General features: G+C 46.4%; 1 protein-coding gene across 6 annotated transcripts in view; it reads left to right on the top strand.

The window, feature by feature from the left end:
• The window catches only part of NIPBL (NIPBL cohesin loading factor), a 144,037-nt gene that overhangs the window by 107,537 nt on the left and 20,541 nt on the right, over nt 1-15,959 (top strand). For all 6 annotated transcript variants that reach the window (XM_077281601.1, XM_077281593.1, XM_077281607.1 and 3 more), the window contains exons 11-22: nt 12,558-12,740; nt 12,828-13,010; nt 13,139-13,210; nt 13,335-13,424; nt 13,790-13,893; nt 13,980-14,066; nt 14,236-14,464; nt 14,744-14,895; nt 15,023-15,103; nt 15,403-15,503; nt 15,614-15,746; nt 15,862-15,944. In XM_077281601.1, the coding sequence (XP_077137716.1) occupies nt 12,558-12,740; nt 12,828-13,010; nt 13,139-13,210; nt 13,335-13,424; nt 13,790-13,893; nt 13,980-14,066; nt 14,236-14,464; nt 14,744-14,895; nt 15,023-15,103; nt 15,403-15,503; nt 15,614-15,746; nt 15,862-15,944 (1,498 nt within the window). The remainder of the gene's footprint in view (nt 1-12,557; nt 12,741-12,827; nt 13,011-13,138; nt 13,211-13,334; nt 13,425-13,789; nt 13,894-13,979; nt 14,067-14,235; nt 14,465-14,743; nt 14,896-15,022; nt 15,104-15,402; nt 15,504-15,613; nt 15,747-15,861; nt 15,945-15,959) is intronic.

Here is a 15,959-nt window from a genome sequence, read left to right as displayed (position 1 = left end):
AGGGCACCCCTGACCGGTTCCCCTAAACAATGAGAGGGGCTTAGAGATGGAATTATTTATAATTATGCGCACCTTAGGATTCTTATATAATACATTGATCCACTTTAAAAACTTATCTCCAAAGCCATATCTCTGTAAGCATGCTAACAGGAAGGGCCATTCAAGAGAATCGAAGGCCTTAGCCGCATCCAAGGATGCTAATGCCCAGTTGTTATCTGACACCAAAGAACTATATTGAATTATGGATTGAATTCGTCTAATGTTAATAGAGGTATTTTTGCCAGGCATGAAGCCAGTCTGATCTGGGTGAATAAGGTCCAGTATGATGGAATTCAGTCTAATGGCCAGGATTTTACTGAAGATTTTATAATCGACATTGACTAACGATATGGGCCGATAGGAGCCACATTCCAGAAGATCCTTTCCCTCCTTTTTAAGTATAACAATGTTCGCCTCATAGAAAGTTTCGGGCATACATCCTCCCTCCCATACACCCTGGAATACTTTCAATAGGAGTGGTGCTAGCGTACCTCAATATCTCTTGTATAACTCAACGGGAAACCCGTCTGGCCCAGGAGCTTTCCCAGAGGACATGTCCATTATTGCATATTCTACCTCCTCTAGTGTGAATTTGGCATCCATAAAGTCCCGCTGAGTGGGATTCAAAGTGGGGAATACTACATCTGATAGATAATCCAGACATTGCGAAACACCCAGACCACTCTTGGAGCTATATCATGACTCATAGTAGTCATAAAAACAGTGAAGTATTTATTCTCTTGTGGATACCAATAGGCCGTTTGGTGCGCTAATCTGCAATATTGTATTAGATGTATTATGTTGGCGCCCCAGATAGGCTAGAAATTTACCGGTTTGATTCCCCAATTCAAAATATGACTGACGTGAAAAAAACAGCTTGTGCTTAGATTTGGTGTCTATATGCTGAGTATACAGTCTCTGTGAGGTCAACCACTCAATTCTATTACCGCTAGTTTGGTTAGATATGTATGCGGCCTCCGCATCTTTCAGTCTCTGCTCCACCCCATCATCCTCTCTCGATGTCACTCTCTTTATATATGAAATTGTGGAAGACAGACATGCTCTCAAGTATGCTTTGAGGGTGTCTCATAATAAATTAATAATCTGGGGCTCTAGGTGAGATGAAATAAAACAATTCAACTGATCTTCTGTTCTGTCGTTATTATCCATTAGTTTCAGCCAAAAGGGGTTCAGTTTCCAGACCATGCCACTCTTTGGTTGCCCATATTTAAGTTTAAGTATAATCGGACTATGGTCCGATATCCCTCTATTACCATGTTCCACACTATCCACCCACGTTGCCAACCCGCTGGAACCAAATATAATCTATGCGGGACAGAGACCGTTTAGTAGACGAGTGACAGGTATATCCCTTCACTCCAGGGTGACGCATCCGCCATAGGTCCAGCCATCCACTACCCTCTAGAAACGATGCCAGCTGGGTCGGGGCTGATGAGGGGGGTTCCCTAGATCCCTCATCAACTAATCTCAATTTATCAAGGCCATTATCCATTACCAGATTAAAGTCTCCCATACAAATGACTTGTGCGTCTGGGTAGTTTAGAGCAAAGCTCATTGCCATCCGGAGAATTGACATATTAGCCGGGGGAGGGTTGTAAACGCATAAAATTACATATTCACTAGAATTAATTAGCGCGTGCACAAAAACAAACCGACCCTCAGAGTCTCTTCGGGCCTCCTTATCTTCCCATCTAACATCTCTATGTATTAGCAATGAGACTCCTCTCGAGTAACTGGTGTGCAAAGCGTGGATATACCATTGTACCCATGGTTTCTGTACACACCGGGCTGTATCTCTGGTCAGGTGTGTCTCTACCAGGGCTATTATATGGGGGTGGTGGTGCCTGATCTGCGAGAAAACCTTAATTTTCTTTCAGGGGGATTTAATACCTCGTACATTCCATGTCATACATACTATTTCAGATCCCATGTTTGCTCATCCAAATATGATATATACTATTACTCAAGCAAAGGTCAAAGGTAGCTCTTAGAAAACAAGAGCATTGTCGGCGGCAGTTTTTTCTTAAATAACAGAGAAACCCAATAAGAAGGAAAAAATTAAACAAGAACCAAACAGTATAGGAGCAACGTCCTGTGCTCCCATTATCGAAGAAGTAAGGGGATACCCTCGCTGGATTCAGCATCCGGTATAGTTGGTACTCTGGACATCTCCAGAGAGAGCTCCATATTCAGAAATCAGAAGAATTTGCCTGACTAGATGCATTTAGGGTTCCTTTGCGCAAGACACCCCATGGGATCGTAGCCATTCGGTCACTTCCGCTGGATCCGTGAAGAACACAGAAGAACCTTTGTGGACAACCCCGAGTCGGGCCGGGTAGATCATTGAATAGATGATGTTCCTGTCTCTGAGTTGCTTCTTGATCTCCATGAACCTGGCCCTTTGCTTTTGAAGTTCCACGGAAAAATCCGGAAAGATCGAGATCACAGCATTGTTGAATTTAATGGGGCTTTTTTGCCGTGCCAACCGCAAGATGGTATCTCTGTTCTTGCAATTAAGGATCCGTGCCAGAAAAGGTCTAGGTGGGGCCCCAGGGGGGAGAGGTTTTGTGGGTACTCGGTGGGCTCTTTCCACAGCGAACGTTGAAGAAAATTCATCTCCCAAAGAGAATCTGAGCCACCCCTCCAAGAATACCTCAGGTTGTTGACCCTCTGAGCGTTCTGGTAGACCAATAATACGAATATTATTCCAGCGCAGTCTGTTCTCTAGGTCATCTACCTTTTGTTTCCAGGCATTTATAGAGCCAGCTACTTTTGTCAACTTGGCCTCCATAGGTGTAATGGTATCTTCTACTTGGGACACCCTCGTTTCCACCTCTACAATGCGTCCCTTCATAGTCTGCATATCCTGACGGAGGCGCCCCACCTCAGTATGTACATCCTCTATTTTTTCGGTGAGTGATGTTCTGGTTAAGGAAATAGCTTGCATTAATTGGTCAGACGCTTGTTTAAGCGTCAATTCATCCTGTTCGCCTCCCTCAGCACCATCAGAGGGACGATTTTTACGTTGCACTTGAGAGGAGTTATTTCTGAGGTTGCGTGTGTTATCAGAAGGATCAATTCTGGCAAACTCCTTTAGTTTATCTGCTGCCCCCGAGCCCTCGTTACGCTGCATGATTGGCAAGGTCAGAGTTATATGGCACAGCAAGGTAATCTAGATCTGGTCTGTCAGAGGTGTCATGCAGCCACACCAGAGTTATTGTATATAACGTATAGCACGGTTGGGCACCACTATAATCAGGAGGTGCACTTATATATAGTCAGGAGGTGTAGGCCGGAGGTATAATGGTGATCCCTGTTACAGGGAGACTTCTTCTGCAGCAGCAGAGAGGGGGGCCCAATAGATCTCCAGTCTGACGTGCAGCCGGCTGAGCTATAGTAATAGGGGGACGTGGGGCCCAATTTTCCAGGGCGCTCACCGCGTTTCCCCTTAATATGTATAAAGCATATGCTCACCTCCCAGCCGCGCTGCGGTGATGCTGGGCCGTGTCGTGTCTCCTACCGCAGGAGCACGCGCTTTAGTAATGGCCGCTGCCCACACCGCCGCCTATGCAGGTCTCTCCTCCTCTCCGTCGGACCCGGGTCCCGCAGTGTCCACCTGCGCGGTACCTTCCGGAGGTCAGGAGGGGGGCTCCAGCCACAGACAGCGCCGCGCTGTCAATGAAGCGTCCTCCTGGAAGATGGCCGCCGCTACATGTGGAGCTCACCGCTCCGCAGTGTTTCTCTCCTCACCGGCTCCCTCCAGTCACAGCTGCAGTCTTCTCCAAGGGCCAGCAGTTTCCAGGTCTCTAGGGGGTCCCAGCAGAAGCAAATTGTGCATTTAGAAGGGGGTCCTATATGCAGGATACTTGCAGGATTCTAGGAGCTCTCTCAGGATGCGTCCTTCTCCTTTCACTCCATAGCCACGCCCCCTTCCCTTCTGAGCTTTGCACTGTGCCTCACAAGTAGTTTCCTACTACATACAGGAGCATCTCACAAAATTAGAATATCATCAAAAAGTTAATTTCAGTTCTTCAATACAAAAAGTGAAACTCATATATTATATAGTCATTACAGACAGAGTGATCTATTTCACGTGTTTATTTCTGTTGATGATTATGGCTTACAGCCAATGAAAACCTAAGAGACATTATCTCAGTAAATTAGAATACTTTGTAACACCAGCTTGAAAAATTATTTTAAATTCCGAAATGTCGTCCTACTGAAATGTATGTTCAGTAAATGCACTCAATACTTGGTCGGGGCGCCTTTTGCATCAATTACTGCATCAATGCGGCGTGGCATGGAGGCGATCAGTCTGTGGTACTGCTGAGGGGCTATGGAAGCCCAGGTTGCTTTGATAGCAGCCTTCAGCTCATCTGCATTGTTGGGTCTGGTGTCTCATCTTCCTCTTGACAATACTCCATAGATCCTCTATGGGGTTAAGGTCAGATGAGTTTGCTGCCAATCAAGCCCAGTGATACTGTTGTTTGTAGACCAGGTATTGGTACTTTTGGCAGTGTGGACAGGGGCCAAGTCCTGCTGGAGAATGACATTTCCATCTCCAAAAAGCTTGTCAGCAGAGGGAAGCATGAAGTGCTCTAAAATGTCCTGGTAGACTTCTGGGCTGACTTTGGTGTTGATAAAACACAGTGGACCTACACCAGCAGATGACATGGGTCCCCAAACCATCGCTGATTGTGGAAACTTCACAGTAGACCTTGGAAATCAAGGTCCCAGAGTCTGGAGGAAGAGTGGAGAGGCCACCATCCAAGCTGCTGGAGGTCTAGTGTGAAGTGTCCACAATCAGTGATGGTTTGGGGAGCCATGTCATCTGCTGGTGTAGCTCAACTGTGTTTTATCAAGACCGAAGTCAGCGCAGCCGTCTACCAGGACATTTTAGAGCACTTCATGCTTCCCTCTGCTGACAAGCTTTTTGGAGATGTTATTCTCCAGCAGGACTTGGCACCTGTCCACACTGCCAAAAGTACCAATACCTGGTTTACAAACAACAGTATAACTGTGCTTGATTGGCAGCAAACTCGTCTGACCTTAACCCCATAGAGAATCTATGAAGTATTGTCAAGAGGAAGATGAGACACCAAACCCAACAATGCAGACGAGCTGAAGGCTGCTATCAAAGCAACCTGGGCTTCCATAACCCCTCAGCAGTGCCACAAGCTGATCGCCTCCATGCCACACAGCATTGATGCAGTAATTGATGCAAAAGGAGCCTGACCAAGTATTGAGTGCATTTACTGAACATATATTTCAGTCAGCCAACATTTCGGATGTTAAAATCATATTTCAAGCTGGTGTTATAAAGTATTCTAATTTACTGAGATAATGACTTTTGGGTTTTCATTGGCTGTAAGCCATAATCAAAATTGTAATTTTCCATTCCAATTCTGTGAATCACTTGATGGGTAAAAATGCTCACTACAGCCGTGGATGAATCCCTCAAGAGATGTAGTATCCAGAATGGGGTGACTTGTGGGGTACTGAAGCTTGTAAGCTCTACACCTCTGATGCAGTGGTGGCCGGTAACCTAGTTAACGGGTAGGAAACTAAAACTAAACATCCATCTGTTCTTGGGAATAAGGAGGATTTTTAATAAGAACCCAATTACAAAGTTGCTTGTTTTTGCGAGCACTGTACAATGTTATCACACTGGACCATGGGACGCGCCTCTGGGCGTCCCCTCCTACCTCTGGGCGTCCCCTCCTACCTCTGGGCGTCCCCTCCTACCTCTGGGCGTCCCCTCGTACCTCTGGGCGTCCCCTCGTACCTCTGGGCGTCCCCTCGTACCTCTGGGCGTCCCCTCGTACCTCTGGGCGTCCCCTCGTACCTCTGGGCGTCCCCTCGTACCTCTGGGCGTCCCCTCGTACCTCTGGGCGTCCCCTCGTACCTCTGGGCGTCCCCTCGTACCTCTGGGCGTCCCCTCGTACCTCTGGGCGTCCCCTCGTACCTCTGGGCGTCCCCTCGTACCTCTGGGCGTCCCCTCGTACCTCTCGGCGTCCCCTCCTCGTTTTGATTAACTCTTCCATCATCATTGCAGTATGACAGACATACGATGTCGTGCCAGGCGAACTAATCAAAGAGGAGCTGCAGATGCCGAAAGATGGGAAGAGGTTCACAAGGCTCTACTGACCTGGCTGCTAGACTCGTCTCTAAATTATGCTTGTTGAAGTTTTGTCCCGTAAGAGAATACACTATGCAAGTGTCTGACCTGGTTGGACCATTTACCCCCAACCACATGGTGAAACAGGCCCACCCTCTTCCGTCAGCCCCATCCCTGGAGTTACCTGTAATCCTCTTTACAATTGGAGTTTCCCTTCCAGTGATTAGTAGTTTATCAGGTTTTTACACTTCCTGCTGCTACTTGGGTAAAGTCATCTTGTGTGTGGTAGATGAATGGCGCTGTCCAGACTTGTAAGGTGCCAGCGTCCTAAGGAAGCACTATATGTACTCTCCAATGAGCCTGTATTCAGTATGGCGCCCTCCACTGGAAGGACAGCGGTGAGGCGTGAGTAATGGCCGTGCCCTGGATAGGTAATATCTGTGGGGCTGATACTGCGGTCATGGGGTGACATGTTCTGCGTGTGCTGCTGTGTATGACACCCGCTGATAGTTTACCACCGTCTGTAACACATATAATATACGTTGTAAACCACAATGGATGGATCATAGATTTTCCGTTATGGGGATTTGCCTGAAATGTCGGACAGGAGCCGTTTCCTTCATCGATCTCCGTTATGGGGCCTCGTCCTGCACCTCCGCATTTAGGGCTTTCTCCAGTCGCTAAGGCTACGTTCACATTTGCGTTGTGCGCCGCAGCGCACAACGCAAACAAAAACGCGGCAAAACGCACGCTAAAACGCTGCGTTTTGCGCCGCATGCGTCCTTTTTGGCCGAAAGTTGGACGCAAAAAAAATGCAACTTGAAGCGTTTCTTGCGTCCAACGCTTGCGGCCATGCGGCGCAAAACGCAGCACAACGCATGTCCATGCGCCCCCATGTTAAATATAGGGGCGCATGACGCATGCGGCGCCGCTGCGGCGCCCGACGCTGCGGCGCTGAGCGCAAATGTGAACGTAGCCTAATACTGCTAAAAATACCCTGCGACGCCAGCACCGATCCGCGAGTATTTCCTGATGTAGTCATTCACTAGCCAAAGTGGCGATAATTGTATAAGACCACTGAAGCCAGTGATTGGCTGCAGGGGTTATTACTGAAGCCAGTGATTGGCTGCAGGGGTCACAAGCACCTAACTATGATCTCCTAGTTCCCTCAGAGTATGTAAAACTAAAGATCCGTTTACAACACATCATGCAGCTTTGTGGAGACAGAACGATTTTTTTACCGATTGCTCTTTCCCTGTGATTTATCAGCTTCTATGTTGGCGATCGGTGTGGGATTTTGGACAGGAAAGTGCCTGTGTAATCTGTATCTAGTTCTGTAAATCAGACCACTTCTTTACCAAGCATCTGTGGTTCTGGGCCCCTGTGGGGCTCCTCTCTCCTGGGCCCCTGGGTGGCTCCTCTGCTGGGTCCCTGTGGGCCTCCTCTCTCCTGGGCCCGTGGGGCTTCTCTGCTGGGCCCCTGTGGGGCTCTTGGGGGGCCTCTTCTCTGCTGGGCCCCTGTGGGCCTCCTCTCTCCCGGGCCCTTGTGGGGCTTCTCTCCTGGGCCCCTGTGGGGCTCCTGGGCCCTTGTGGGGCTCCTCTGCTGGGCCCCTGTGGGGCTCTCCTCTCTGCTGGGCCCTCGTGGGGCTCCACTGCTGGGCCCCTGGGGGCCTCCACTCTCCCGGGCCCCTGTGTCGCCCTCCGTGGCGGCTGTGCTCTCCGCGGTGCCCCGGTTGCAGTCCATAGCCCGTGATGCCGGGTGGTCTGTCCTGACCGCTCTCTGTAGTGGCGGCTCTATATACTATAGCGCTGTGTTATCTGCGGCAGAGCCCCCGGCCCCGGCTGCCTGCAGACCCCTGTGAGGTGCGCATCTTGCGTACATTGTTCCGTGCTCATAGTGATTCGCACACGGACATGCCATAGGAAAGCAGCGGTCTCCATCTGTCTGGAGAGACGTCCACTAGTCGGCACTAGCGCGGCTGTTCAGTCGCCGGGGCCGGCAGTGATCACGGAGCGGCCATCACATAGTTAACCAAAAGCGAAAGCGCTCGCCGTACAGTCTGCGCGGGTGTTTATATTCTCATCGTCGCCACAAGAGGGCGACATCCTGGGAAAACGACAGCACGTGGCCTGAGCGGCGAGGATGAAAACAAGCGGAGCGGCGGGTGTGTGGGGATGGTAGGTGGGGGGGATGGTAGGTGGGGGGATGGATAGGGGGGACAGGGCGGTGTGTAATTGTGTACACATTATGTAGGGGGTGGGATACATTCTCCATACAGTGTATGTGCCACATGCAGGCGCTTTTCTCACCTATTCATCCTACACCCATAGATGTATGGGATATGGAGTCGCCCCTCCACAGATATGTCAGCAGCATCTTCTCATCTGGGAAGGAGTTTTAGAGACTTTGGAGGCATTTGTGGGATTTTGCCCCTTCATCCTGGAGAGCATTTGTGGGGTCGGACTCTGATATTGGGGGGAGGCCGGGCTCACAGTCTCCATTATAGGTGTTATATGGGGCTGAGGTGCGGGCTCTGTGTATGGAGCTTGTGCACTGGGCTCAGTCATGGGGGACAGATGAGGGTCTTCCCCCAAACTGTTCCCATAAAGCTGAAGCCACAATTGTCCACAACATCTTATGCTGAAGATTAAGGTTTCCCTTCACTGGAGCTGAGAGGCCGAGGCCGCCCCGATAACAGCCCATAGCATTATCCTCCTCCACCATCTGTACAGGGGGCACAATGCAGTCAGGGGTAACGTCCTCCTGGAACCACCAACCCCAGACTCCTCCATCAGACGCAGATAGAGAAATGCGACCCATCACTGCACAGAACACGTCTCCTCCAGAGTCCAGTGGTGGCGGCTTTACACCACTCCATCCGACGCTCGGCATTGTGCTTGGTGATGTACGGCTGCATGCAGCTGCTCGGCATTGAAGCTCCTGCGGGGGGCTCGGTGCTTGCACTGATGTTATATCAGAGGAGGTTTGAACTCTGCAGTTATGGGGTCAGCAGAGTGGTGGTTACTTTTCTGCTCTCTGCTCCTCAGCACTCTGCCCCCCACTCTGTACCAGTATGGGGGCTCCACTTCATGGCCAAGTTGCTTTGTTTTGTGTGGACATGGGTTCGAGTACTTTTGTCCGTGTGTGAGATATATATATATATATACACACACACATCATATAGGTACAATAGTATTCATACATTGAATATGTGAAATCTACACCCCCTTTTGAAAATGACAGGTTTTGGTCTTGTAATTAAAAAAATCTAACTGAGAAGAAACATTTCAGAAGGTTTTTCCACCTCTAATGTTGTCCATAATCTCTACAAATCAATAGAAAAATAAACTGAAATATTTTCGGGTGGAAAAATAAAAATAAAGAACTAAAATAGCATGGTAGCATAAATCTGCACACCCTTAAACTAACAAGGGTGAAATTCCTCTTCTATCTCCAGCTTTTTACCTGAGACTTGACTTTTTTTTTTTGCTAAATTGACTGATAATTGGATTTGTTTATAGTTCCCTGCACTTTGACTAAAGCCCCAGTTCCAGCTGCCAAATAACATCCCCGAATCTGTGGGACGGCCATCTTCTGCGCCGTGTCGGCCATCTTCTGCGCCGTGTTGGCTGTGCACCTTTTGGGATTTATGGACGAAAACTTCCACCTTGGTCTCGTTAGACTATAACACGTTTTCCCACAGGCTTTTGACAGACTTGATGTAGGTTTTGGAAAAACCTAGCCGGGTTTGGATGCTTTTCTTTGTAAGATGAGGCTTCATCTTGCCCTCCTCCCCACAGGCCGGACATGTGAAGAAAACGGGAGATTGTTGTCACATGCAGGACACAACCAGGATCGACCATAAATTCCTGCAGCTCCTTTAACGTTGCGGTCAACCTCTTGGCAGCCTCATGGACCAACTTTCCATTTTCTTCTTGTTTTTTCATCATTATTTGAGAGACATCAAGTTCTAGGTAATGTCACTTTTGTGCCAACTTTCATCTACTTCATGATGTTTCCATGGTTGATCTAAAGTCTCGGAAATATTTAGTACTCTTCTTCTGACCGCAGTGAGATTTCAACAGTAAGATCCCTTTGCTGTGTTGTCAGCTGTTTACAGAGAAAATGCAACTGAGAAAGTCCACGTGAAACTTTAAGGGTTAATTTATTTATTTTTTTTGCTGATGCCTATTGCCCCGGTGAAAATAAAATGTATATTTACACTTAACCCCTCGCTGCGCTGTGAATTATTGATGGCGATGTTTCCTGATTTGTCAGCTTTCTAGGCAGCAGACGACGAGCACTTGACCAGATCAATAATTCATGAACGCCATTCATTTACGGACCGCGCGGTGTTACGTCTCAGCCGTTTTTTTTTTTTTTCCCCCCCCTGTAGTTTATTTGTTGGGAAAGTGTCCAGTTTGTGGACCACCTTTACCTCCACCGCCATTGATCTGGACTCCGAATTTACTACTTATTTTTTAGTTTTTCTTTACAACTTGCAGAAAAGCAGTTAGCAGTTGTAATAAAGCTACAAATAAATGGTTGAAGAGAGAGAAATGTGATGGTGACCAGTTTGTCCTTGACGTATCTAACAGGGGGCAGTCACTTTTCCCCACGATGGGGGGCCGTCACTTTTCCCCGTAGTATTGTTTTTCACGTCTGATAAAATGAGGTGCTTTTATTAAAATGGTCCGAAAACAGCGTATACAAGTGTATTTCTGACAGACTTTTTCGCTTACATGCTGCAGGTAAATGGGGGACCAGCAGCCGTAAAAAGCCGGACTAGATTGTTTTTATTTTTGTTCCTTTTCATGACTGCTTTGCTGGTCGTATTGCACCCCCTCCTTGCTGCAGAGCTGAAATCTCCAGCGTTACCCATTTTTCGCACTGTCCCTGTCCTGGTGAAGGATTATTGATCGGTCTTAGTATTTTATTCACCGGCTTGATATTTTTGCACATTGCTGTTAATAAATTAATTCTTACTAATTTTCTATTGGCGGAGGAGGTCTCTCATGTACAGGCTACATATTGGGTATTAGTAGACTGATGTAAGCTTACTATAGATGGTGGGATGATAGCCAGGAAGTCTTATGATGGACCTGATGCATCCATGCCAGGTAGTCCGCTACCATTATCTCTGTATTGTTTGTAGTGGTCATTCTCTGGGGCTGCAGCTCAGATCACATTCACCTCAATAGGAGCCGAGCTGCAGTAACGATCTAATGGTCCCTTAGGGGACAAAGCTGCGATCTTGTATAATACATCAGCACTCTGTATAGTGAAATCACAATCTCCTACGAATGCCAGCTTACAGGGTGGCTTTCAAAGGAGGATCGTAATGACAGGCATGCGGGTCTTCAGCAGACCTCCCAGCTGTCAGGGCAACCCATCAGTTGATTAAATCATGTGCGGGCTTGCACGCTGGGCCGCATCAAAGCCAGACACGACTCTTGACTACGTCAAAGGTCTTAAGCAGCATTACCAGACAACTTGATAACCCTCTAAAACATTATTACCAGATCAAAAGTGGCCATTTTTTCTCACCTTTGTAAATCCACCAGTTGGTTCCAGAGATCTGCGCCTTTTTATTGCGCCCTGTATATCTTAATTTTTGTTCCTTTCCAATAGGGCATTGCTCACATACAGAGCAACCTAAAGGGTGCACCCAAGTTCATACGACAGACATTAATGTCACAAACTATTATGGAGTGTGAAAAAAAAAAAAAAATCCAGAGCACACAGGGAAGCCGCAGGTACAAAGCCAAACCTGGCCTCTCTTGATCTGGTGACGGGTCTTCTCTAGGGGTTTGACCTATATACAATATTTATCTCGCACCCACCGGGAAAGTGGTAAATGCGTGAGTGCGGGGTCTCAGAGCCCATTTTAATAATTCGGTGGTCTCGTTCGTGCATCATCTTTTGCCTGTGGATGTGGCGGAGATGGTCGGGTACATAGCAGTAGACGGCGGCATTGACACAGAATCACACAAACATGACCCTTAAAAAAAAATTTTCTGCTGCATTTCTTTTTGCCACTGAAACAAGCGCTGCAAAAACGTACAAAATAATTGATCTTTTCTATGTAAAAAAAAAAAAAAAGAAAATTCATATTTTTCTGCTGGTATGACACTCAATATTTTAGTCACTGACGAGCTAAAATAGATGCCAAAGGATATGTTTTGCTTTTTGTGTTTCAGCACCAAACTGGTAGCTTTTTCTTTATTGCTTTCATTTGCCCCAATTTCAGAGATTCAGAGGTCACTCTTGCGCACCTATTCTTCCTTCATTGCAGGGAATCTGAGGAAAATGGCTGCTCCTTCTGCACCCAATAATATTTTAGATGATAACTAAGGTATATTTTATATGTCTCATGCAGGGGGCATTGACCAATCTGTTCTGAAAGAGCTCCCCCCAGAACTGGTGGCAGAAATCGAGTCGTCCATGCCAATCTGTGAACGTGTAAAAATGAATAAACGGAAGCGGAGCACAGTCAACGAGAAGCCCAAATACGCCGAGATCAGCTCCGACGAGGACAACGAAAGCGAAGACGACTTTGAGCGTAAGGGGCTGTAATCTCTGATGTCGTCTTAAACTTTTTTTTATTTAACTTTATATAACTTTCTATAAAATATTAAATCGCTTTCAGCTTCTAAAAAACGAAACAAAAAGGATAAGGGTGATCAGGAGTGGAAATTTGAAGAAAGGGAGCGTCGAAGTTCAGGGGATCACAGGCGGAGCGGGAACGATAACAGACGGAGCAGCCGGTACAGAGATCGCAGCCCTGAAGACTCAGAGATGGAGGATTCCCCACCACCAAGCCTCAGTGAAGGCAAGGAAATGTTGGGACTTTTTACCCAAACCTGCCCCCTCTTGATTGCAATATGCCTTAAATTTGGCCTGAATGACACAGTGGACCATAATGCTCATCATCCAGGGTTTTTGTTTTTTTTCCCCCAGTTGCTCGAAGAATGAAGAAGAAAGAACGTCAGAAGAAAAGGAAAGCCTACGAGCCCAAGCTTACACCAGAAGGTGAGACATATTCGCAATTAGTATAATTTACTACGTATAGTTTAGATTCCCCCCCCCCCCCCCCCCCCCCCCCCCGTATTGAATACTTTTGCAAATAATTTGCCTTTTGTATTTTCTTTTGCAGAAATGATGGATTCCTCCACATTTAAGAGGTTTTCAGCGGCGGTAGAAACGATATTGGAAAATTTAGAAGATATGGATTTTAGCAGTTTTGGTAATTTTTGCAGACATGACTGGCACGATTATTAGCCTTACTATATAATGTTTAATTAAAGGAGTTTTGTCATCATAAAATAAATAAAATTGCAAAGTTTTTGTAGAATAAAAGACAATTTAGCTCTTTAAAAAAAATCCACTCTGTTCTCAATAACGGGTGGATGTTTATTACTGTTGTAGTTCTCATTGTCTAGGCTACCAGCCACCTCTGCGATCTATCAGAGGTGGACGGTGTCCTGCACATGGAGCGCAGCGCTGATCTGGAACTGCCGATCTCACTGAATTCAGCCATCTCTAGTGTCAGTCTATGATAGTGCACAGTTCTGCCCAGCAGTGCCTAACAGTACAATTTATTTCTCATAGGTGACGATGAAGAGATCCCGGCTGACCTCCTGTTGGGTAAACACCAACTGAATGAGCTTGGCAGCGAGTCGGCAAAAATAAAGGCAATGGGCATCATGAATAAAGTAAGGTGTTGTCCACACATGTATACACACTGTCTTTCAGGCCTGTCTTGGCATGATGTCATTATATATATTTTTTTTATTTTCAGATTTCTTCAGAAAAAATGGTCAAGGTACTTGGGATTCTGGAGAAGAACATCCAGGATGGCGCCAAACTTTCCACCATGCTGAATCATGTAAGTGGTCATTTTAGCTGCCCTTGCGGGCACACATTGATGACCTATCTGAGGAGTAAAGCAATCCATGTCAGTCCGGAATATCCTCCAGTGCGTTGATACTACACAGCTACGCTTTCCTAAATTTAAAGTGTTTGACTTTGGCCCCCTTTTTTTTCTTCTTCTCTAGAACGATACAGAGGATGAGGAAAAGTTGTGGCGAGATCTGATCATGGAGCGAGTTACCAAATCTGCCGACGCCTGCCTGACAGCGATCAACATTATGACATCCCCCAGCATGCCCAAGGCGGTCTACATCGAGGACGTCATCGAGCGCATTCTTCAGTACACTAAATTCCATTTACAAAACACACTTTATCCGCAGTACGATCCGGTCTATAGGGTCGATCCACACGGAGGTGAGACGGCGATTAGTGACATTTGCTGCATAGTCATGTATGCTACATGATACAGCCGTGTTATATATGGATACACTGCCTTATTTCTGTCATAATACCATGTTGCATATTTTCTTGTTTTTCCATTTCTTTCTATATATAAAAAAATATTTTTATTTTTTTTTGCGAAAAATGACTTGTTTTAGCAATTTCTTTTTTGTAATTTTTTTTTTATTTTTTAGAAAAAAGTTTGCTAGTTTATTTACAATGAATGTTCTTTTTTTTTTTTTTTAATTGCAGGGGGACTGATGAGCTCAAGAGCCAAACGTGCAAAATGTTCAACCCACAAGCAGAGGGTGATTGTTATGCTGTACAACAAGGTGTGCGACATTGTGGCCAGTCTGTCCGAACTCCTAGAGATACAGCTGCTGACGGACACAACCATCCTGCAGGTAAAGGCCATATTCTGATCATGTACATTTTTTTTTTTCTGTATGTTTTATTAGGCAACATTCAGAGCCATTTAGCTATCTGTCCAGTCATTGTATTATTTGTGTACTCATTGTAATCTTCCCACAGGTGTCATCAATGGGGATTACGCCGTTCTTCGTGGAGAACGTCAGCGAGCTGCAACTGTGTGCCATCAAGCTGGTCACTGCGGTAAGGAGCTGTGGTTTGTTTATTTTTTTAAAAGCCTGTGATGGCTTTAGCTAATAGAGGACTTTCCGAGGATGGCAACTTCACTTATTGCTTAAAATGGGGTAACCAGACAAAATGGTATTTCATTTTATAGTGCAAGGCCCATTAAAGAAGCCTTCCTCCCGGTGCTACACATACTTTGCGGTGCAGAGACCCTCCCTTGTTGTGACAGATGGGCTCTAGCAGAACCCCACCTGTCAGATCCTTATCCCCCATGTCTGTGGAGGTCTAGCTAACTTTATATTCTGCATTTCTTACAGGTATTTTCCAGGTACGAAAAACACAGACAGCTGATCTTGGAGGAGCTGTTCACCTCTCTTGCAAGACTGCCAACAAGTAAAAGAAGCCTAAGGAATTTTAGGTACTCCTGATTTTTTGTTTTTACCGTTGTGGGGATTTCCTTAAATTAAGTTCCTTTATTTGCAGTTTTGCCTAATCATCTGCTGATGTATGAACGATTTACATCTGTAGGTTAAACAGCAGCGATGACGACGGGGAAGCCATGTACATCCAAATGGTGACGGCGCTGGTCCTGCAGCTCATCCAGTGCGTGGTGCACCTGCCGTCTGATAGGGAGCATGCCGAAGAGGAGTCAAATAAGAAGGTAGGGCATCTTGGATCTTACCAAAACTTGTTTTCTGTGGGGTTATGTATATATAATACGCAATTTCTCTGATTTCTCCTATTCCCATCAATCTGTTTTTTTTTTTTTGTTCCAGATCGACCAAGATGTGTTTATCACCAACTCTTATGAAACTGCCATGCGGACTGCACAGAATTTTCTATCCATTTTTCTGAAAAAGTGAGTATGAAGGTG

This window comes from Ranitomeya variabilis, chromosome 1 (assembly GCF_051348905.1).
Source record: "Ranitomeya variabilis isolate aRanVar5 chromosome 1, aRanVar5.hap1, whole genome shotgun sequence".
NCBI lineage: Eukaryota > Metazoa > Chordata > Amphibia > Anura > Dendrobatidae > Ranitomeya > Ranitomeya variabilis.
The sequence above is the reverse complement of the archived record's forward strand: the minus strand, read 5'-3'. Positions and strand labels throughout refer to the sequence as shown.